At 37.8% G+C, this 23,888-nt stretch overlaps 1 protein-coding gene across 2 annotated transcripts in view; it reads left to right on the top strand.

Annotated features, from left to right (window-relative positions):
* CHRM3 (cholinergic receptor muscarinic 3) overlaps nucleotides 1–21,809 on the top strand; it is a 271,524-nt gene extending 249,715 nt beyond the window's left edge. Inside the window, exon 4 of one of the 2 annotated variants that reach the window (XM_051615080.1) lies at nucleotides 19,856–21,809. In XM_051615080.1, the coding sequence (XP_051471040.1) occupies nucleotides 19,856–21,677 (1,822 nt within the window). In that variant the 3' untranslated portion in view covers nucleotides 21,678–21,809. The remainder of the gene's footprint in view (nucleotides 1–19,855) is intronic. The other variant, XM_051615081.1, reaches the window with a different exon arrangement.
* The last annotated feature ends 2,079 nt before the right edge of the window (nucleotides 21,810–23,888 follow it).

The raw sequence follows: 23,888 nt of genomic DNA, 5'->3' as shown, positions 1-23,888 counted from the left end.
AGCCAAGATTGTAAAACAAAGTTTATGTAAGTCTGTAGTTTGACGTTCACCTTGAGCCGTCTTTGGTCTTGATGTTTTGGACTTCTAAGCACTTTTCATATACAATAGTCAGTAGCTCAGGGTGAAAACCAGCCTTAGCACCTTTGAAAATGATACCATGAGAAACTTAGTTTCGAAGTCATATAATGACTATCAGAACTAGGAACAAAAAGTAATATTGACTGCTAGACTAATTATTGACCTGAACCTCAGCAATTCTAGGCATGTCAGCTGGTACCACTCCCTCCCTTCACAAAAGTCTATGTGACTGCATGCCACAAATTTCCAATATCTTATAAAGCAAAATGTTTTAAACATACTTTGATGGACATTGACAGTAAAACAGATTATAAGCAGGATTTATTTCCTTGGAATCTTAAAAGCACCTGAGTAAAAACATCCTGCCAATCAAATTAACTTTTTTTTTAGTTTTAAAATTGCAAAGCATTACATTCAGGTTGCTTTATTTTTCAGGCTTATCAGTCATCACTGTGTGTGTGATCTCTACAGGAAACATATGTCCTACACCCATAACAGATTTAGGTCCATTAACTGGATTTAAGACTAACAGATTTAACTGGATTTGAGAACAAAACCTTTGAGAACTTCCTTAAATGCATTTCTGAATGAAGATCATATTTTAATTAGGATCACAGGTCTGAGAGTCACATTATGGATTATCTAACCCACAGTCCTATTTCCATCAGACAATTGTCTTCAGAAACTTACTGTGCTCCCCCTTAAAATTTTAAAGCTTTTATGGTTTTGTCACTACAGCTCTGATTTGGACAATCATTTGGTTTTATTTGCTTGGTGTGGTCTGTTTTGATCTCCAGTGAAACCTAGTTCTTGGTCAATCTGCAGCAACATATAATATTGTGTGATAATGTGAATAGGAATTCAACAAATGAGTTTGCATTTTCATAAAATGTTGGTGAAATAAAATCTATCAAAATCTTGGAACAGAATTATCAATCAAGATTACAGATTTAAAAATGTGGGAATCATGCATATAGTCACAAATGTGTGGGGAACAACTGTTGAGCAATACACCAGAATTTATATTTTTAACAATAATTGAATTGAATTATCTTTAGAGTGGTACATCTGGGCAAGAAACCAAAGTCAACATCTGATTTGCAGTTCTTCATGTGTGTATTTGTATGCATATATATTTATATATGGTGCAGCTGTGTAACAGACCTGCATGCAAACTTCTCCTTGCAAATGATTCATACATCCTGTAAAAAAAAATAGTGAAAATATAAGTTGGACAGACTGAGCAAGATCCTACTGACCCACAGAGGATATATGAATGGTAGTGAGGACGCAACAACCTCAGCCCACAAGCCAGCACGGAAGGTATTTATAAAATGAGCTACAGAGCACTGAGGAGATAAATGTTTCCCAGTGGTCCAGCTGGTTTCCTGCACCCACACTGCCATCCATCTAATCCCTGACTGATACACATAGCTCAGGATTAAACCATCTCTATTTGTCCAGTGGTGAACTGCAACATGCCAGGTTGTCCTCATTGTTCTCTGACTGCAAAAAGAGCCAGTGGATATAAGCTGCCAGTTCTTTTAAGGAAAAAGAAAAAATGTTAAGTTTGTTTTGTATATCCCGCAGTCACTCAGATCTTGCACAGAAGCTAAAACATCACCCAAGCATATAGAAAATAATGAGTTTGCAGTTCATTATTATTATTCATTATTATGTAGGGAAACACTTCAATATAGGCAAGCATAGTTGGAAATGGTTGTTCCCAATTGAATGCATTCTGAGTGCAAGACATAAATGCTGTTCTTCATTTACTGTGAGTCAGACTTAATAACATTTTTTGCAGAAAAGAAACAATTTAAAAATAATCATTCTTTGCTACTTTTCACTTTATGAACTTACTTGCATCTGTGAGTTATTAGAATAAGTAATTAATAACAACATTAAGTTTTTATTCCTGTTCTGCATGGATGTAAATGAGCAGAAAGAAGATAGAAAGGTTAATACAAATTTGCAGAAAAGCTGTATTAACACAGATACAAGGAATCCTCCAAGTTTCTGCATACTTAGAAGAGATTAGAGTGAAGATCTTATGGCAAACAGAAGAAAATTATTATCAAGAAATCAGGATTGTTTGTTATTTAAAAGGTTGAGTCTGACTCTATTAAGGGCATGATAATCCATAGCAGCCTGGAAGTGATGAGCTCGAGCTGTCCAGCAGAAGCCTGGTGAAGACTGAAGAGTCAGTCCAAGAAGCTTCTGAGCACACAGGACTGTCTGCACTCACAGCCAGTGGAAGTCTCCCATGCAAAACCCTTTGCAGATTAGACTTCAGGTTTTTTTGGTTAACAGCAGACACACAGAGAGATCTTGCAAAATCCTATGAAACTGGGCTGATAAGTACCAATTTATTAAACTTTTCACAGTGCTGAATGATCCAAATTTCCCCACTGAGTTTGCTTGTGCTGTCCATGTCCACAGGACTGGACATGAGCAAAGGGAGCAGAATTGGGCTCCTGTTGAGTGACTATGCTAATCAGGTGTGATAGCAGCGCTCAAGAGGTGTAAAAGTATCACTATTCCACTTGGATTTCTCAAATCAAATTTCATGTAGACATGCAAACTCAGGTTTCATATTTACCTAGCTTTAAAGAAAAGGTCAAATGAAATAGCTATTACCTATTTCCTATTAGCATTAAGGAGTTTTCTTCCAAAGGTATGCATATGTCTTACAGAATTATTCAGTTGGGACTTGGGTATCATGATTAGGTAAATGGATGTTGTACCAGTTTATAAAAATGAGGCATTAAAGTGACTTGCAGAATGACACACCAGTGATTCCCATTAGGAGCAGAGCCCAGTGTAGCCTATTGACTTCCCTAAACATGCAGTATTGCATTGGACACTGTACTTAAGTATATACAGAGGAAGATGTTGGAATAGGTCTTTTTATTGGGAAGTGATGACTTACAAACTGTTTTTTTACAAGTTCAAGGGAACCAGAATGGTTGGTTGAGTTATTTGGAAATCTGTTTACATGTTAGAAGGAAAAAGAAGTAACTTCCCAATTCCTAAAGAAATAAGAATGTAGTTGACATCCAAAATCTGCTAGACAATTAAGTCATCTGATTTTGCTTGCATTTCACTTCTATCAATTAAATGGCCATTACAGTGAAAACTACTTAATGGAAAAATCTGCCTCGAAGAAACCTTCTAATGGAGAAATTATTTTTGTAAATTCCCTAGGTTTGCTGTAGGACATTCCTATTTAATATTGCTGTGAATTTCTTTAAAGCAGTTATAAGTGAATAATATTATATGGATATGAATCAGACTGGGAGATGGCCAAGTACTTGATGCAGCCAGGAAAATGAATGATATGTAGTAAAGAGAAAGCTATATAAATTCATTTTCCAATTACTGCTAAAATGTGGCATTCCAGAATCCTGCTCTTTGCCTGCTCATTAGTTATCCCCATACAGTTTGTTAGCAGTGCTGATTTTCTTTCCACCTACATCTTTAGGTTATTGCTGGTTTTCCCTTCCTCTGACTAAAGCAAAGCACTGTAAGTAAAATGAATTGTGATTTGGTTGCTCAGATTCATGTCTTCCAGGTTTGATCTCCTGTTCTTGTTTGTATTGATTTGTGCTCAGAAGTTTCAAATAATAAATGACAGAACCTATCAAATCTCCCTCACACTCTCAGTGAACTCTGACCTGCCATATGGGGAGGGTTGTTAATGAAAAGTTACTTTGTGATATTTACAGCATTCCCACCCACCAGTGCTCCTGGATAAATTGCAGCCGATTGAAAGCACAGTGAAGTTAGTGCTCTGGAACTTGGGAAACCCTGACACACTGGGTTATCATACCTGTTTCCTTTGGGACGTCCCAACCTTTCATCTCCTTGGGGTAATAAGGGCTCGCAAATGTGCTATTAGCTCTAGAGAACTTGTGCACTGTTAAGGCCCAAAATCCCTCTTCTGTACTATTGTGGCTGGAGCTTTAAATGTCTTCCATTTCTCCCCTCTTCCATTTCACCAGAATCTCTCTCTCTACCTTCTTCCTCTAGAGCTTCGGTCTGCCCCCCATTTCCAGCTGACGTTCTCTTTGCTCATGCCAGCAACCCTGGATGTGTATTCATGTTTCCACTTTGTGTTCCTCCAATAGTCAAATTTTGCCCTCTAAATAATATTAAGGCTTCTTTTGATTCTTTTTTTTTCTTTTTGCATTAAAAAATAAAAAGGGTGAGAGGCTTTGCAAATGTGCTTAAATACTCAAATGGAAAAAACAATGTTGAAATTACGAAGTGTGTTGAAATAAACTCAGTGTGAGATCTTGGAGAGTTGGAATTAAGGACAATATTTCAAATTACCTCAGCATTAATTATTTCCCAACTCTCACATTTTTACAAGTAGAACACACATTTTTGTTTCTACTTCTCAGGAAAGCTTTTCCTCCTTTTTTGTTAGAGGAAAAATAAGTATTGGTGAGTAGAGAGGCTCTAGTAAAATATTTCTGAATCCAGGCCTCATAATTTGAAAATTCTTTCTAATAGAAAAAAGCTATGTCGTTTATTATGCCCCTTTGAATAAGGTCCCGGGAGTGAAACAACAGAGACTCATTTCTGCTGACACTTTCTGTCTCAGAAATTGTTTCCTCTGGTACAGTAATGAATCTTTTTTTTTTTCTTTTTTTTTTTTTCTCTTTTTTTTTTTCCCTTGTCTGACATAATTTACCTCTAGCTTGGCAGGAGAAGTCACTTTCTCCTCCTGTGAGTAAATGAGTAATAAAGGACAGATGAAAGGGCAGAAATGTGCAAGTGCCATCAAAACCCCATGCAAATATGGAACCTTTCCCTTGCAGTTGAAAGCACAGGCAGCATAGGAATGTTTACATGAATTCTGAAGAACTGGAACTTACTTGTATTCACTAAGAAATTGGAGCTTGGAGGATACTGACTTTATGGATACATCTTCAGCTAGAAATATTGTGAAACAGCAATAAAGATTAGCAAGGGGAATTAATGGGGAAACCAAGGCATATGGAGAATCAAGCTCAGATCAAAATAGACTGCAATGAGATTTAAGCACTGTTACCCATTTCAAAAGCTAAGGTAAATATTATTACATAACAGAGTCACTGTGAATCAGAATTGTCCCTTGTGGATAGATTTTGCCTTTTGAAAGTCTTACCAGTTATCTGGCAACAATTAATGTTATTAAATGTCAATAATTAAATTAATATTACTTCCTTCAAGATCTTGGAATTCCTGTAGAAATTCATAATTTATCACTAACCTTAGCAGAAATGCAGATAAATTAAATCTCTGAAATTGAGCCACATTTGCTGATTAAGAGTAGGATTTTTGAAAAAGCTTATTAAAAGCCAATAGATGCTTTCAGTGATGGATTGGTAACCCAATGCTTTAATCTTCATTAAGCATTTAGTTAGAAAATGTATTTTTGGCACACAGTAGGAGAATGGCAGGGAAATCCAACATTTTTATGATAAATTCACAATACAACAAAAAAATCTAGAAAATCTTGCTGTGTGCTGTATTAATAATAGAGCAATTCAGTTAAATCCTTCATACTCAGTAGTGCAGGCACAGTGAACAAAAAAAGCACTTTCAGATGCCACTATATCTGGGCTGATGCACCTTATTTTTTTTCCCCTGATAGTGTTTCAAACCTGATATGATGAAGTTTGACACTGCTGGAGGTATCCATACACACTCTACCTGGTTCTGACCTTATGTGGACCAAATACACCCTTAAAAAGTAAATAAATAATGCATACTTTAGTGATGCTAAGTAATGTCAACTATTGTTTTAAAACAATTGTATTCGGGGACCAGAGAGCAGTGTAGTTTCTTATCTCTCTGCTCAGAATTGCTAATGTTGATTTGATTTAAAAATCCAGTTTTATATCTCCCTGAAACATTTTTTTTGGCTGTGCAAACCTAAGAAGCAGAGGTCCATCTGATATAAGTATTTTGTCTGTGAACAGAACCAGCAGCCAGTGATTATGGATCCACCTAAGAGTAGGACAAGGGATGCTGAGCTCCCTCATCTTCAAAAATCCCTTAAATGCTGCTTACAGCTGTTACACCACCGCACCACCATGTCATTGTTTGGCCCCCCTGGTCGGACTCTATGACAGTGACATGGGTCCTGCATTCCTGTTCACAGCTATAGTTCAATTTACTGTTACAAATTCAAAATCATTTTCTTGTGCTACAAGGTTAAACAATACATCCTTCTGATATGAGTGAACTTGTTTTAATACGTCTTCTTTGAAAGCTCATACTGCTGAAAAAGTTTGGACATAGTTAAACTGGCAATATAACCAGTATTGAAGAGAAGATAAGCTTTTAAGACAGAGACAGGGTGGAAACCTGATTATCTTTTTTAGCTCTGTTCTTCATCCTGCTGTAACAAGCATCTGCAAGCAGATCTCAGTCTCAAATGAAATGGTGTAAAACTGAAAATACTGGGTGAGGGATTTTCTTTATTATACAAGACAAGGTGTGGGTTTCCTAGAAGTCTGGAAGGCACTGCGGCTTCCTTCTTCTCTTCACTAAGGTCATTGCTGACACTTTTGCTGTCACACATAAGAGAAGAAAGACATTGGTTTGCTTAGAACATGTGCCCAAACAACTCTGTGCACTTTTCTTGCTCTGTAAGATTCTAATATTATTATTTCTTCCCTTCCTGCTCTTTGAATTTTTATTTCTTCTGTGACAAACAAAAATAGAGATTCTTTAGGATAGAGGCATTTTTTCCACCATCCCTCAAGCAGTTGTTTTTCTTGCTTTATTTTGAATAATTCATCACTGAACCTGCCTACTTCTGTGGAAGGGGGTTACAGGCCCCAGCTGTCCTTGACGTCTTCATCCTACCTGGACTTCTCTCCTAACTATAGCTGTCATTGTAATAGCCTCACCTTCTTACAGAGTAAGCTATAAGGGCTTACCATAGGAAGGGGAAGGACTGATGAAAGAGAATTGCTGCTCCAGCTTATTTAAATATCTTCTTACTTAGAAATGGTTTTGATACTACTTTGATATACAAGAATCTTCATCCCAAAAGGAATTATTGCCTGCATGCCCTCCTGCCTTTCCATGCTGACTTCAGGTTCCCATAAGGAACTACTGTATTTTTTAATTTGTCTTCCGTTTATCCTTATCCAGATTGTTATTGTTTGTACAGGGAAATTCCATGCAGGGCCCCAGGAGCTTTTAAAACACAGACATTCACAAGCACATGCAGTTTATGTTGATTGGTCACTTTTCCCCTAGTGCTCTATCCCTGGGTGCAAACCCTAGCTGCACTTCTTCCTCTCCAAAGGACATCTCCTGGTCCACAGGGCAGGGTTCTTAGGAGAACACAGTGACAGGACAGTACAAGCTTCTCTCTGAACACAGGGAACCAGCTCACAAGTCCTGCAAACTGGGAATACAGAATTTAAAATATCTCTGGGAGCTGTTACTCAGGTCATGCAGGTGAACAAGAGGCAGGATGTACACTGGCCCTTCTACAGTAAACCTGCAAGAAATGTCAAGGTAGGGTACTAGGAGCAGCAACTGGGATTTACATTTGTCCTTCACATTCAGGTCCACCAGTTGAAATTCATACTCCATTTACCTCATCTGGAGTCTGTCCATGGATTGCTGCAGATACTTACCTAATTAGGACTTTTCAGTCCTAGGAGCTTTTACCCCCTTGTATCACTATAGGACTGCCAAGAAAGGTTAGGAAAAAAACAACAAACTAAATACCCTCCTGAATGGCAACCAAATAGGGAATTCTTTTTTGATCCAAAAAATAAATGGTCAGATAGATCCACAGCAACCAGGAAGTACAGCTAACCAAAGCATAGAAGTGGGGCAGCTGAAAGTTAAAGGCAGATTAATAGAAGGTAATATTTAATGAAGCATTAATACTTCTTTTTTGGGGGGCAATGGGACTCAGTAAAACCATGTGCAGAGTTTATCCCTGTTCTTCATTCGAGCATTAAAATTCCTCTGACTGTTGGGGGCAAGATATATTTCTAGGTGCAGATTTTCCTTTTTTCTATTTTTCTACTTCTTTTCTGGAAGTAACATATTCTACTTGCCATTTGAGCAGCCCTATCAAAGCTGGGAGAAATATTTTCCTTCTAATTTAGCTAGGACTCCAGACTTTAAGTACTTTGTTGATTATCTTAGACTGTAATGGTTTTGCAAAATGTGGGCCTTGTAGGCTTGGAAGAGCAAATGCAAATAACCAGAAGTCCACTTTATCTTCTTATTTTAGAAGCAAAATCCTGTTACTTAGATAGCAACCTTTACAGCTAATGTAATTATATCTCCATGTCTTTACGTTTGCCATGTCAAAATGCATGAATCCTCAGAGATAGCAACAAGGAGGGACACTGTTGAAGACCATCAGTGTGTTAGCTACAATAGAAAACTTGTACTGTAGTTGCTAAATTTAAAAATGGTAATTTTTGTTGATTTAATTATTTTAGCATTTTAGAAGCATATGCAGACAAAAACCTGCAAAGATATAGTTCAAGGTGGTCCATTTTGCAAAACTGAATATACGAAAGTTGCCTGTGAGTTGCTAAATTCCACTTTGCAGTATTCTCTCAAGGTAAGGCGATACTATTTTAAAGATCTGCATAAATCACTCCAGTAGCTTGTGGAAACCCGTGACAACACTAGCAATGCACTGGAGTTCTGCATTTGAATTTATTGTGAGTTCCTCATGTTTCCTTCTCAGCCTTGTGCCTCCTTTACTACATAACTCCTACAACCATAAAGCAAGAGGGTCTTAAAGAAACCTGTGCTCTCTTGTGCAACTGCGATTAATTGCTAGGGCACACTGGATAAAATCACTGCTTTGTGAATGTGTAATTTTTATACTGGAACAGATTTTTTAACATTATAGTTCAAAAACTTCAGACACTTAGGACATACTTCAAGTAGCCAGAAAAGGGAGATGCTCAAGCAAACAAATATGTAGCAACCTAATGAAATGTTAGCAGAAAGAGGACCCTGTCACGAGCGTTAGCAACAGGCATTTATGTAGAATAACTCAAAAGATATTTTTCATTAGCACCTCCTCTCTCTCTGTCAGGACTATTTTCCTTGGGCACATCTCCAAAACAATCAAAACAAAATAAAGCACCAACCCTTCAAACAAACCTTAAAAGATATTCTAGCACTGGAGCACTATGTAATTGTTTGTATGTATCTGAGTAAAGAATAATGGCTTGCATTCATTGAAATCCACAGTGCCTGGTACCACTGATTTCCCAGAGACTACAAATTCTTGGCAGCATGCATATGGAGTTGAGAATAGGCTGTTTTGGTTAAGTTATGGTATTGTAGCAGGACTTTCAAATGTATCTATTCCAGGAAAAAAAGAAGTTAACTTAGGCTACAGCATGAAACACCATTTTTGATAATTTGGCTGCTAGTTTGATTCAGACCAATATTTGGATGACATGCATTTCTTTAAGCTGATGTCCCTATCAAGAGTAGATATAATCTGGTTGGTTATAATTTCCATGTATAAGGCATAAGTTTTTGAGACGGTAGTTGATTTTGTTGTAGTTCAGGCTTTTGCTTCTGAATAACTACTGTGCCACCTAGTGGATATTGAACTCCACTTCTAAACAGATGGAAAGATTGACTTAAAATTTCCCTGTGAATAATGAAACATAGTATTTTTACAAATATTTCCATTGACACGTAGTTTAAAGTAATTTTCCCTTTTTGTCTGATTAAGTACCAAGGTGTTCCATTAAGGTAAAACAATATTCCATTTCAACTATATAATAGCATTTTGCTTTCAGTTGTATATGTATATAAAATCAAAATAAAAAGGGCACATACAGAGCTCTTCACCTCCCTGGCAACAGATCCATTCCTTAATAAATTACTAGCACATTTCATATGCTTTTATGCTTTGATCAAATTATCAGTAGGAAAGGATATCCCCAAATCTCACGTTAGGAATTTCCATTCTGTAATACAATTAATAAATAAATACACTAAAAAATGTTATTTTCTAACCAACTATGCCAGTTTTCACTTGGAACCCAGCTAAAATACTTTAAATATTATGATTGCACGATTTAAAGCATTATTTAGGAAAAAAGATAAGCAATCTGATTAAAACCATGGCATTCTGACAAAATGTTTATCTCATAAAATTTCCTTTTCCATATAAATAATTCCAGTGTCCAAATATCTATATAGATTTCATGAGCTGATAGCTATTTCTTATAAACTGTTCTTCTTTAGCTGAAACCTCTCAGCAGTTTTGGGTTTGTTTTTTCTCTTTCAGCTTTTTAAGTAAACCATCTGTCCAGTGTGGGAGTGTTGGTTTTGCTGCAGTAGACAGCAATAATATTTCAATCACCAAAGCCAATAGCAATAAATTTCCCTTAATAGAGTGTTTCCTAACATTGCTCAAGTCACTTTATTACGTCTTATTCTAAAATTGCCAAACTATCCATCATGAACAAAAGCTGTAGTAGGTGGTCTGCATTTTTAGCATGTGTGCCATGCAGCAGTTACAGCAGAAAATGCAGTGGTCAGCAAAAGTAGAATGTAGAACCTTTTAGGTTTCTCTGAAACTCAAGAGCACTTCAAAGTCCTGTTATTTAACACAGTTACATGATGTATGTTAGATATCTTTCATATAACAGGACCTGACACCAGGTTAGCATGACTTCTAGACCAGAAGCTTTGATAGCTCTTTGCCAGACTGTGATGTAAATGCAAACATTTTAATTAATATTTTCCCTAAATAAGTAACAAAGTGGAACTCGTGCTCTCAGCAGCTTTTGTCAAAAAATATCTTGAGATTCAGCTTAAAGTTGAAAGAAAGTGAAAATATTTTCCAAAGATAAAAGACATAATTGTTGAAAAAGCAGAAAATCAGTGTTTTGAGAGGGCTTTTATGTTGGTGTTTTTTTAGTTTGGGCTATTTATTTCCCCTCCATGGAAAATATTTCCATTTAAAAAAAATAAATAAATGCCCCACAATTTGCTAGTTTCAAGGCCTGACATTTTGTCATTTCATTTTCTTCTTGCAGAGAAATGAAGTTGAGAAGAGTCTGTCAGGTGTCAAGTGAGCTTCTTTAAAGCCCAGTGTCCAGGCTTCTTTCATACTTGAGAAATGTTTGTACTGCTTTCCAGTTTTCCTTAGTGGTATATTGTGTCAGTGAGCAAATGGTAAAAGCAAAAATGTTTTTATTTTTATAGCATAATTAATGGACACTTTGTTTTACAGCAATTTCAATAAAGATAGTAGAGGGGTCTGCTAGTGAGGTCTGTTGTTTCCTTAAAGGTTCTTAAAGGCTAATATTACCCTTAAATATGGATTTCAAATTGCATGCAAGGATTATTAAAAGTAAGAATGGATTACAAATACAACAAAATTTACTTGGCTTACCTAGCATTGGTAACTAGCTCTTCTTGATTCAGCTTCACTCAAATATGATGATTTTTTTAAAGAAGGCTGCCATTTTTAGTAAAAAAGGAGAAATTAACTTGGAAGGCTTGAAAATTTTTTCTCTATATCTAGGCACATATTTTTCCATCTCTATTCAAGGTGTTCTAGTATTTAACAACATCTAGGAGGAAAACATAGTTAAGTGTAAGAATTCTCATTACTTTATTTCACATGATCAACTTCTTTAAATACCTCATTGTGAGGATTATCTGTGGAGTGCACAATGAACGTTTAGGTCATGACTTTGATTCAACATCATAATAAATAACAAAATATTAAGCAATAATAAAATATTGAAGTCTCCAAGATGGATAGCTTTTTAATCAAAGGAAAAAATGTGCACCCCTCACACAGAAATTACATAATTAAATGGCTGGTATTATTCTTTCATCTCAATCTACTATCATCTTTAAATTCCATGTAGTAACCAACCTTTTAGCCAAACCTTCCTGTCTCCAGATACCTGCAAAGTCAGTGGGTTGCTCAAACTGAGGGAAACTTTCAGTATATGTAATCCCGACTAGGTTTTGGACTGCATGTGTTTCCTCCAGTACCAATTAGACAGATGGCATGAAATTCTAATATAGCTCTCTAGTAGAGGAGGAACAGTTTAGAGGCCACTTAGTCAAATTGGACATCCATTAATCATACAATCACAGAATAGTAGAGTGGGATGATGACTTCTTTATCTCTGCTGGTGATGCCCGTGTTGATGCAGCCCATCATCATGTTGGCTTTCTTTGCTACTGCAGCACACTGTTCACTGATGTTGAGCCTGTTTTATCCACCAAGACCCCCAGGTCCCTTTCCACAGGGCTGCTCTCCAGCCAGTGTCACTCCAGTCTTCAAAAAGGGCAAGAAGGAGGACCCAGGGAACTACAGTGTTGGACGGTCGCATAAGGAAGAGTGTGGACAGTAGGTTGAGAGACGTCATTCTCCCCCTATACTCTGCCCTGATGAGGCCACATCTGGAATACTGCATTCAGTTTTGGGCTCCCCAGGTCAAGAGAGACAGGGAATTTAATAGAGTCCAGCAGAGGGCAACAAAAATGACTGGGGGACTGAAGCATTTCTCTTATGAGGAAAGGCTGAGACAGCTGGGACACTTTAGCCTGGAGAAGAGATGGCTGAGAGATCTTATTAATGCCTACAAGTATCTAAAGGGTGGGTGCAAGGAGACTGGAGCCAGACTCTTTTCAGTAGTTCACTGTGACAGGATGAGGGGCAATGGGCACAAGCTGCAACACAGGAAGTTCCATTTAAATATGAGGAAAAACTTCTTTACTGTGAGAGTGACAGGGCACTGGAACAGGCTACCCAGGGAGGTTGTAGAGTCCCCTCTCTGGAGACATTCAAAACCTGCCTGAGTAAAGTCCTGAGTGATGTGCTCTAGGGGATCCTGCTTTAGCAGGGGAGGGGGGGGTTGGACTAGACATCCCTTTTCCAACTCCGACGATTTTGTGATTCTGTGAACTGAAATAATTTCCTCTCTTTATAGAGATTTAACTGTTTGAGCTGACAGCCAATATTTACTGTAACCTTAACTAAGCAAGACCTGATTTATTCTGGTTTTCAGTAATTTGAAAATGAGACACATCCAAGCTCAGGCTTTTGAAGGTTTCACTTTGATCTGTATGAGTTGTTCAGGCAATAACCACTAAGTGCACATGCCCAAGTAAGAAAAAAACTGTTCCTTCAGCAAGTCTGCTGCTGCTACATGTGATAAACCTTCACTGCCCTTAGGCCATATCACAATTGAGATTAGTAGGTGGCTTATGAAGCTTCTCCCTGGAATAATTTTAGAGGTTTTCCAGATAAGATTATTTTGAAACAAAAAGTCCTGGAGTGAATGAGTATTGGGGTCACTGAGACTAAAGAAAAAATTAATAATAAATAGCACAGAAACACTAATTCAGTAAATGCAGAAAGTTGTTAAAATCACTGTCGTTTTAACTATGCAGACTAAGATGTATGTTTGTTGTATATGGCATATTTTGAAAAATTATGTAAGAGATTTGTACAGTTTGTGTAACAAATTCAATCTTAAGTGGAAGTCTTAAGTGCAAGGGATCAGAAGTACATATCTGGAATTTTGAAATGGCAACTGATGCAATATGTCTGAGATAGTTTTCTTTTCTGGTCCTAGTAGCAACACAGTATTTATTCTTACTTCTGTAGCTGTGTAAATAACCAGATGTTTCCACTGAAATTACTGGTCATTTAATCACATTAGCGTCCAAAGTTACATTTCTATCATAATATAGAAATGCGCAGTGAAGAGTTCGTACTACATGAAGTAAGGTGTTTGGAAGAGCACATATTCTAAAAGCTAGCACAGTATAAGCAAGCAAGGCCTGCACTGGATGCTGCGGGTATAGCTGGGTGGTATGTATGTGAGCCTCTCAGTCCAAGTGAATGGTAGAAGTTTGGCAAAAGCTAATTGGCAAATTAAGGCATAGAAGATGCTCTCCCCATGGCCCAGCTTTCAATACCAAATTTCCTGGCTGTGTTATGTGGATAGTCTCAGGTAGCATTTTAAAACACTGACATTAAATCTAGGTAATTTTAGTAAGCATGAGCAAAACATCTTTATGGATGGGAAATGGAAGAGCTTGGGTTAAAGTCTTAGAGGGATATGTTTGACTGAGCTTTATCTATATAAAGTTGATAGTTAATTAGTGAAAGATATAGCCTTATAGCAATATTTAGAATAACCTGACAGAAGTGTATATGTGTGTGTATACACACCATCTTATACATATACACACATCTGTGTATATACATCTGCAAATATACACATATACTTTCATGTGCAGATATATAGACATATTTTTGTCACATTTGGTATGTCACGTATTTGTATGTGTATATTCTTATGTGTACACATCTATGAAAGTGTAAGAGTATATCAGTTATTTGTCTGTATCTCCTGTGAACGTCTAAGATGGTGGCCTGGATACTTCATAATGGTATACATTTCTGTGGTTCTGTATTCTCATTCTGCAAAGATGCAAAACTATATTGAGTGTAATATATTTAATTTTCAGTATAAGTACATTGTGGTAATCTGAGATCCCACTCCCTGATAATTATGCTGTGCTTCCTGTTGTCACATACTCATTCCTAAGAAATCCTGCATCTTGTGCTACACTAGCTGCAAGTGATGTCAACTGCTATATAATAAATGTAAAACCATGAATGCTAGTGTGAATGTTTGCATCTTATTTTTTTTCATTTCAGGTTCCTACATTTCTTTATTGCATAATTTCTGGGAAACTTAAAAATTAATGTGTATTTTTGTTTTACCAAAGACTAGCTTTGGGAGAAAGCTTATGTGCTGGTTTAGGTAACTGGATAAAGGCATTTTAAAGGGTTGGTTTCTTTATGCTAGAAAACAGGCTTATAATTCACTGCATGGAGTTCTTGGTTCTTCAGGCTAATGTATATACAATGGCAGTGCAGAGGACAACAGAAAAATAAGGTAAGCAATTTTCTTGTCCGTGTGAACAGATGAGATGGGAAATTCTTCAGTTGTAAAGACTTGCCAGTTCTAATCTCATTACTCTAACTTCCCAGAAAATACATCTTAGAGGCCTTTAAAGACAGCAAGGAAACAGACTTCTCTGCAAACATAGAGGTTGTGTGTTTGTGAATAAGAAGGTTTACGGAATGGAAAAAATCTCCTGAAGTGAAGTATTCACTCAGCTGCTGAAATATGAAGCAAGCCAAGAGCAATGAAGTGCAGTAAAACGTGTGACAGAAATGTTGTTTTATTTTCTCTTCACAGGACTGTGCAATGAATTAGGCATTTCCAAAAATTGAGGCTTTTAAATCTGTGCTATACCCTTTTATTGAAATTAGTGATTATTTCTGTCGCTGCTTTCTCCTTCCCTTTAAAAGGGTCTCAGTGGGACATCTAATGTCTCAGTCCCTCCAGTGGAGCAGGAAACAGAGGTGCATTGGGAAGGTTGTATGCAAAAGCTTGCATAGCTGTTGCCTGAACTGAGCCTACCCTTTTCCTGAATAATTCTGAGAAGTGTACATTGCCTCTGGTATTCTCTGGCCTGTATCTTTCATAAGGTCTTATTAAAATGCAGAAACAAGAATAAAAATAACCCAAACCATGGTGAACAGCATAGCAGTAATCTTTAAATAAGTAATTATCTATTCTTGGTTAAAAATCATTTCCTTTGTTACTCCCTGGCTTGCAATGGTAATGTTGTGTATCATACCAGTGATTTGTAAACTCTTATCCTGTTATATGAACCTATAATAATTTTCACAGTTGGTTTCTTTGCTTCATTCAGGCTCTGTTGCACTGTTTTACCAAACTATTTGTGGCCCCTTTCCCACTTGGATGCACATCATTCTGTGTTTGAGCTCAGCTTGCTGGGCAGGTGCTGGCAGGCTGCACTGTTGTCCTTTTTTTTTGAACCCAAGACGCCCTCTCTTTTCCTGTGACACTTATAGAAAATGCAGAAAATTCATGGAAAATTATGGAGGACCTAGTTTGCTTTCATTTCCTAAAGGGAAGAAAGTCGAGTTGCACTGATCTGTTATGTTATGGTGCTGGTGGTAGTGACAGTTTTTCTGTGCAGATGAACATATGGGTAATACATGTTTTATTTAATCAAACGGTTAAAAAATAGGAGCTTTTAGAAGAGCCAGAATAACAAAAGACTCTACTTATCATCCTGCTAGCTCTTCCACTTTATCAAATAGTACAGTCAGTGTGAGTTTAGAGGTTTTTCTAATGCCTGAGGAGTTAAAAAAGCTGAATTCCAGATTGCAGGATTGCCCTGGGCAGCAGGGATCTGCCAGTGGGTTGCTCTCAGTCTCTTCCTCAATTACTGGACTGCAAAGGACCGTGCGTTGAAACAGTGGCTTAGAGAAATTTCTCAAGGAGTTCAGGGATGGGAGAATTGACCTGAAAAATAAATGCTTGGCTCCAGCGCTTGCTCATTGTCTGAAAGACTGCAGTTGAAGTACAGTTTTCCCAGGTTTCCTCATGATAAATCGTCTTTGGAAGCACAGGATTTCTGAAAGAATTTATTGGTTAATATACCTTGAAACTCTATTTCAAAATCAACAGCTAAATGGAGTTCAGAATCCACTGAGTTTTATGGAGTTAGTGATAGATAGTGCAGCATTTACACATTAATTTTGCAATACTATTTGTATCTTTTATGTGGTAGTTGTTTTGGACTTCTAAGGCTGACACTTCTATTAGTTTATGGTTGTGTTATGCAATAAAAATGGAAAGTGCTACCAAACTGTCAACTATTTTTGTTTCTTAGTAATACTGCTATTTCTACCATCACTTCTAAGTGATATTGGTATTTATTCTATGCCCTGTAGTGAAAGTTTTATCAGTGTCTTCTGCCTGGTCCCTTCTTGTGTACTAGAAGATACTATCTTGTATTTTTTAATGAAAAAACAGCATAATTATATCACTGCCATCTAAAATTACCTATCAGAATTCTCAATCAATACTCAACTATGTTGGGTTGAGTAACCTTGCAGAGTTTTTACAAGTGTATGTCTGTGGAGAGGATGCTTTCTGGCTTTAATTCTCTGCTCCCTAGTGACAGTGAAGGAAAGTGTGGAGAACGGGCCGTCTTCTCCCCCCCACATAAGGTCTGCACCTTATAACATTAATCATTTCTGGCATATATTTAGCAAGTATCATTATTTCACATCTCTCTCATACTATTATGGTTTTGACCTCATCTGATCTGATAGCTCTGGAAAAGATGCCTGCTTCCTAAGTAAAGCATTGCAAGCAATCTTGTTTGAGATTTTTTTCCCCACTGTGACTAATGACTCTGGCCCATAAACAACTGGCAAGAACATTGTCAACACTCACTTAAGTGGTTGCTCACAAGTGAACTGTGTTTTTCGTTCTCCCACGCATTGGAAGAGGCAAGCCAAACCTGAATACTGCTCCATATCTCCTTCAAAAGAGAATGTTATTGTACATTTGCGCCTTCATTTATAATTTTTGAGTATGCAGGATCTCCATTTTTAGACATGTAAATGAATGTTGTCTTTGTTCAAGGCAAAAGAGTGAGCTGGTATGAGTGTGCCTGAGGGGGTGTAAAAGAAAGCAAGAGTGTGCTTCTCATCCAGACCTCTGGTTGCTGTTTTGCAAATTACTTTCTGCAGACATTATTTCATTAGCATAGGTGAGATGAGTCTATCTCACATAGTGCAGATTTGACTCCTGCAGCTTCTCTTGAAACAGCATGATAGGGACTAGTGAGGACATGTGCTTGATGCCCTGAACTACACCAGCTCCATAGTCAGAAGGAGTGAATTTAGAGGAAAAAAAATCAGATATGTTGTGTCCCACAGCTTCTCTAACAGATGGTAAGGACATAGTGAAATTGTGTCAGACAGTTTCCTTAGATTTTCTTGGGAAAGTAACAACTACAATGGTAAAAAATACTGAATGCTTCGGAGGAGCAGCTTGACAAGATTTCAGACTGGTTTTTTTGCCTGAAATTTCATGCAAAACTACATATTTATTTCATAGGAACTTTGCAAAGAAGAGAAAACTTGGGATGTCAAAGTTTTTTGATAAAAGATGTTAGTTTCAACCTGGTTTGATTTTATGAAAATCAAAGTATCAATGGTGGTTTACAGCTTATAAAATTCTTCTTATTTCTCTTTTTAGAAATTGTTAGAGTTGCTCCAAATTTTCAATCTTTTTATCAGGAAAAGAGTTAAACTTAACTGTGCGATTTCCTAGAGCAATATTTACTGTTGTCATTTTTATGTTATTATTACGTTCTCATCCCTTGTGTTATGAGGATGAATGCATTAAAAGTTGATTTAATTAGATTAGGATAAGGCAGCATCATTATAACCTTGTCATCCTATTAATAAAGAGAAAAAATAATATCTCATTTATGCTAAATATGAAAATATGGGAGATTTTGTGCAGAAGCATGAGCTAAGAAAAAGAATTGTTGGTCTCTACTGCATATTTTAAAGAAATGGCACCATTTAAAATCATGTACCATCTTATGACTTGCTAAAAAAAAAACAAGTACAGTTGAAGGGAAAACAGAATTTAGACATTAGCTAAAGAACCAAAAGCAAAATGACCTCTTTTGGGTAAATATTTGGGGTAACACCAGTGCATTGTGGTACTCACTGTTATCTCATGCCACAACATACTGACTCTGGAAGGATGCATATTTAGAAAATAAACAAACATTTCTCTTTGACAGCATATTTTGTTCAATATTTATGATCAGTGATAAACTTTTCATCAGAATTCTTGCTTCTTGATGACATAATTGATTCTTTACAATGAATCTAATCTGTTGACCACAGAAATTAATTAAATAAGGGAAATGAAAATTCCTATTCTGAGCATGTCTTCAACTTACATAAGTACTTGAGGAAAAGGTTTAAGGCTTAATTATTAATCCCTTTCATGCTTTTTTCCTCTTTTCCTAAAGTATTTAATGATTGCCTTGACATACATCTGCCAAACATTTTTTCCTGACTCTAGAGACCAGATTTTCAAAGGAAACCTTAATATGTTTTGCCCCAAAGACATTTTGAAATCATTAGATATACAAAACCCTTGTTTGAAGTATAAAAATATGCATGAAAAAATGAAGAGGGGCCTGTGCAAAAAGTGCTATTGAGAACTTCCAGTACCTTTATCAGGTAGCCAAAATGTAGGTGAAAATGAAAAGATCTTTGCAGCATCACAGGTTAGAATAGCTCAACACAGTGAAATGGTGCTGCCTTGTATCTCTATAGTTTAAGGAAAGACAGAACAATATTTATTTTTGTCATTAGCTGTAGCTGGAGGCAGAAGAGGCTGGGGTTGTGTTTTGCTAGTGCGTGGATAGCACTAGGGACCAGCATTGATTCAAACTTGGAGGATTTGGGGCTGCATGTGTCTGGCATTCAATTTTAGAAGGCTGCGAGAGTGCACTGTTGAGGTGTAGCATTCAGGGCAGATCCTCCGGGGAGTATTTTAATTAAGAGTTGAAGTTAAGGGAGCATTTTGCTGTGGGTGCAAACTCTCCTGGGATTTTGCTTCTTCTATGACTGAAAGTTTTTAAGGAAAAATTATGTGATTACTAAAAAGAGCTCAGATTAATCACAGCTGTAAGCTGAGTACTACCATGTACACATTTGACTTGGAATGTGTCACAGGCAGATTGGCTTTTAAAGCCATCTTCCAAAGTGCTAAAGGGATTTTATGTATGAGTAAGCTAAGCAGATTATTATCTATTTACCATCTTCACTTTTTGTTTGTTTGTTTTGTCCCTGCTGCAGACTATGTCAGAGAGCCACAATGATCATGCAAAATAACAGTTCATCCTCGCCCCTGTTTTCCAATGTGAGCTCCTTCTGGAAGAGAGATTCGCACAGACCGGGACTACTTGATGAAGCAGCGTCACTCATTGGCAGCTATGATTTCCCTCAGACCACAGAGAGTTTTCCCTTCTCCACTGTGGAATCAACAAACATGTCCCTAAATGCCACGAGCAAAGACCCTCTGGGTGGACACAGTGTCTGGCAAGTAGTTTTGATTGCATTCCTCACTGGGATCCTTGCACTGGTGACCATCATAGGAAACATCCTAGTGATTGTTGCATTTAAAGTTAACAAACAACTGAAAACAGTCAACAACTACTTCTTGCTGAGTCTTGCTTGTGCAGATTTGATCATCGGTGTTATTTCCATGAATCTCTATACCACATACATCATCATGGACCACTGGGCTTTGGGAAGCTTGGCCTGTGATCTTTGGCTCTCCATTGACTATGTTGCCAGTAATGCCTCTGTCATGAATCTCCTCGTCATAAGTTTTGACAGGTATTTTTCCATCACTAGGCCACTTACGTACAGAGCCAAACGAACAACCAAAAGGGCTGGGGTGATGATTGGTTTAGCATGGGTCATCTCTTTTGTTCTTTGGGCCCCTGCCATCTTGTTCTGGCAGTATTTTGTTGGGAAGAGGACTGTGCCTCCTCATGAATGTTTCATCCAGTTTCTAAGTGAACCTATCATCACTTTTGGCACTGCCATAGCTGCCTTTTACTTGCCAGTTACCATTATGAGTATTTTGTACTGGAGGATCTACAAGGAAACTGAGAAACGCACCAAAGAGTTAGCAGGACTGCAGGCTTCAGGCAGTGAAGCAGAGGCAGCACGCTTTGTACACCAGACAGGCAGCTCCCGGAGCTGCAGCAGCTACGAGCTGCAACGGCAGAGCATGAAACGCTCCACCCGAAGGAAATACAGACGCTGCCACTTCTGGCTCACAATGAAGAGCTGGGAACCCAACACAGATCAGGGGGACCAAGAGCACAGCAGCAGCGACAGCTGGAACAACAACGACGCTGCTGCCTCTCTTGAAAATTCAGCCTCCTCAGATGAAGAAGACATTGCTGCAGAGACCAGAGCCATCTATTCAATCGTGCTGAAGCTTCCTGGTCACAGCGCCATCCTCAACTCCACAAAGCTACCTTCCTCAGAAGACCTGCATGAGTCAGGGGATGAACTGCAAAAATCTGACACAGAAACAAAGGAAAAGAAACCTAAGAAATTGCACCCTCCCAAATGCATTCAGGATGGCGGAAATTTGCAAAAGAGCTTTTCCAAGCTTCCAATTCAGCCAGGGTCAGCAGAGACAACCACAGCTCCTGATGGCATCTCATCAGTAACCAAGACATCTGCAGCCCTGCCTCTGTCCTTCAAGGAGGCAACCCTGGCAAAAAAGTTTGCCTTGAAGACCAGAAGTCAGATCACAAAGCGAAAACGAATGTCACTTATCAAAGAAAAGAAAGCGGCACAGACACTCAGTGCCATTTTGCTTGCCTTCATCATTACCTGGACCCCATATAACATCATGGTTCTGGTGAACACCTTTTGCGACTGTATCCCCAAAACTTTCTGGCACCTGGGGTACTGGCTTTGCTACATCAATAGCACGGTGAACCCTGTGTGCTATGCACTGTGCAACAAAACATTCAGAAGCACTTTCAAGATGCTGCTGCTGTGCCAGTGTGACAAACGAAAACGACGCAAACAGCAGTATCAGCAAAGGCAGTCTGTCATTTTTCATAAGCGGATCCCTAGGGAGGCTTCATAGAATAGTATTTTTTAAACAATTTAAAAAAGCAGCAAATGGAGGATGAGATGGGATCGGATGGGACAGGACGGGAAAGGACAGGATGGGATGAGATGGGATGGGATGAGACGGGATGAGATAAGAAGGATGGGATGGGACGGCATGAATTGGGGTGGGAGGGTGGTACCAGGGTGCTGATTCAAACATTTAAACATCAAGACATGAAAGCAGCTGCCAGGCTTATGAATCCTTTTAATAAATCCTGTTTAATATAAAAATCAAGTCTTCATTCAGCAAAAACTAACAAACTTCAACGTTTTTACTGGAGAATGAAAAAGACTTAATAAAGTTTTCCTACAAATTTGCAAGAAGCTGTGTAGCAATTATAAACCCATTACTGATCTGCCCAGCTCTTTGAATATAATCAACTCTGGGATCTCAGGTAAGCACATCTAGCTAGCCCAACTCTTCTGTTTCCAAGGAATCCAACAAATTTCAAGTCACATACAGATGTAGCAAGCTAGCAAAACAACATTATGAAGTTATTTGAGACACTGTATAGGTTGCAAAATTGCTTCTTGTTGTCCAGATAGAGCTTCCTGTCTGTTTCTCTTCTGGTGTATTGTTAATTGTACCCCTGACTCCCGATTGCTGAGTATCCATGTGTGCAGCTCATGTTTTATGTATGTGTGTGAGTGTGTATGTATGCATAACATACATTCACACCTCTAAAATACACACATACCAGGAAAGAGGTGATCTGCTAGGTTTTACAGGGCCCTCCAGCACAATTACTTGTGAGTGAAATAAAAAAAAATAATAATCAGAAAACCATATTGTAAGTATGTATCTCATTATTTGTCACCTGAAATTCAGGTTTATCTTTGAAACCAAAACATGGTGTCCACATATCAAATGGAGAGAACCAAAGCATAGCCTGTGAGCCTAACAGTCTACAGAGTCTACTGGGCACATGCCCAGTAAAACCTTAATCTTCAGCACCGTATCTCTCCCCAGAGTCTCTCACACCTCTTTAAAATACATAAAGGTGAAGGGAATTGAAGGCTACATTCAGAGCCAGGTTTGAAGTTCTCTTCATAGCGTGTAGGATGGTGAGACCCCAGGTCTGGGCCACACAGTGCTGCTGCTCAGAGGGAGCTGCTTATGAAACAGGAGCCCCTTTTTGTGCTAGGGTGGCTACGCTTCTCTTAGGGCACGCACAGACACTGCGATGCCTTCTCTTGAGTTGCACTGTGTGGACACACCACCGTTCTCAGAGCCAGCTCAGGTCCAATGCACAGTATCCATATGGCTTCCAAGGAAAATTCTAGTTGTAATTTTCTGTCTAAACTTGGTGGAGCCCCCCTGCTTGCACTGTCTGCCCAGTTGATCTGGAGATGCAAAAGATATGTGTAAAAGAAATGCTTTGTACATGAAGGATGCTCACTAAAAAGTGTTCCTTTTCCTGAATCTGTTATAAAAACCATCAGTAGAAGTGGACCTAAATCTGTTAAATGCCAGGTTATGCAGTGTTGTGATAAATGTGGATATTGCCAATTTGTAACCTGGCAATTTTGATAAAGAAAATTTTAAAAAGGGCTTTTATATTTACAGCTTAGACATGACCAGTATTTCCTGGTATTTGTGATGTGGTCTGCACCAAACATAGTGTAATTTTTAAAAGTCAGAGATCCCTTGAGGAAAGGATTGTACTTTAAATCTGATTTAGTTAAATGTTGAAAGATGATTTTGTATTCTTCTTTGAACAGACCAAAACTTTTTTTTGTATTGCTTAGACTCTTATTTTGCTGAAAACAAAACAAATATCTTCTTTTACAATGGGGCATCAGTGTTGTGAACACAGAACTGATGTAAAAGCTGCTTTTGTATTCAGTGTGAGATGGTGTTTACAGATGATTTTGACAACAGTGGAAATATATTAAATGGTGTCTGTGTATCTGAACTATTTAATTTTGTGTTATGTTCATATGAAGAAATATTTATACATACTTCACCGAATGTTTTATTTAATGTTGATAAATATTGCTCCTCAGTCTTCAGCTGTAGTGTCCTTTTAAAGTGATTCATAAAGGTCTGCTTGAGAAATGAATAGAATACACCTAGTTTTCTTGTCAGTAAAACAAGTACTCTTGAAATACAAATCTTTCTTTTGTATGAGTTGTTTAAAATGTTTACCTGAAGGTAAGCTTGTAAATGATAGTGCATTTTGAT

This window comes from Apus apus, chromosome 3 (genome assembly GCF_020740795.1).
Source record: "Apus apus isolate bApuApu2 chromosome 3, bApuApu2.pri.cur, whole genome shotgun sequence".
Classification (NCBI taxonomy): Eukaryota; Metazoa; Chordata; class Aves; order Apodiformes; family Apodidae; genus Apus; species Apus apus.
This window is presented reverse-complemented; position numbering and strand designations above follow the sequence as displayed.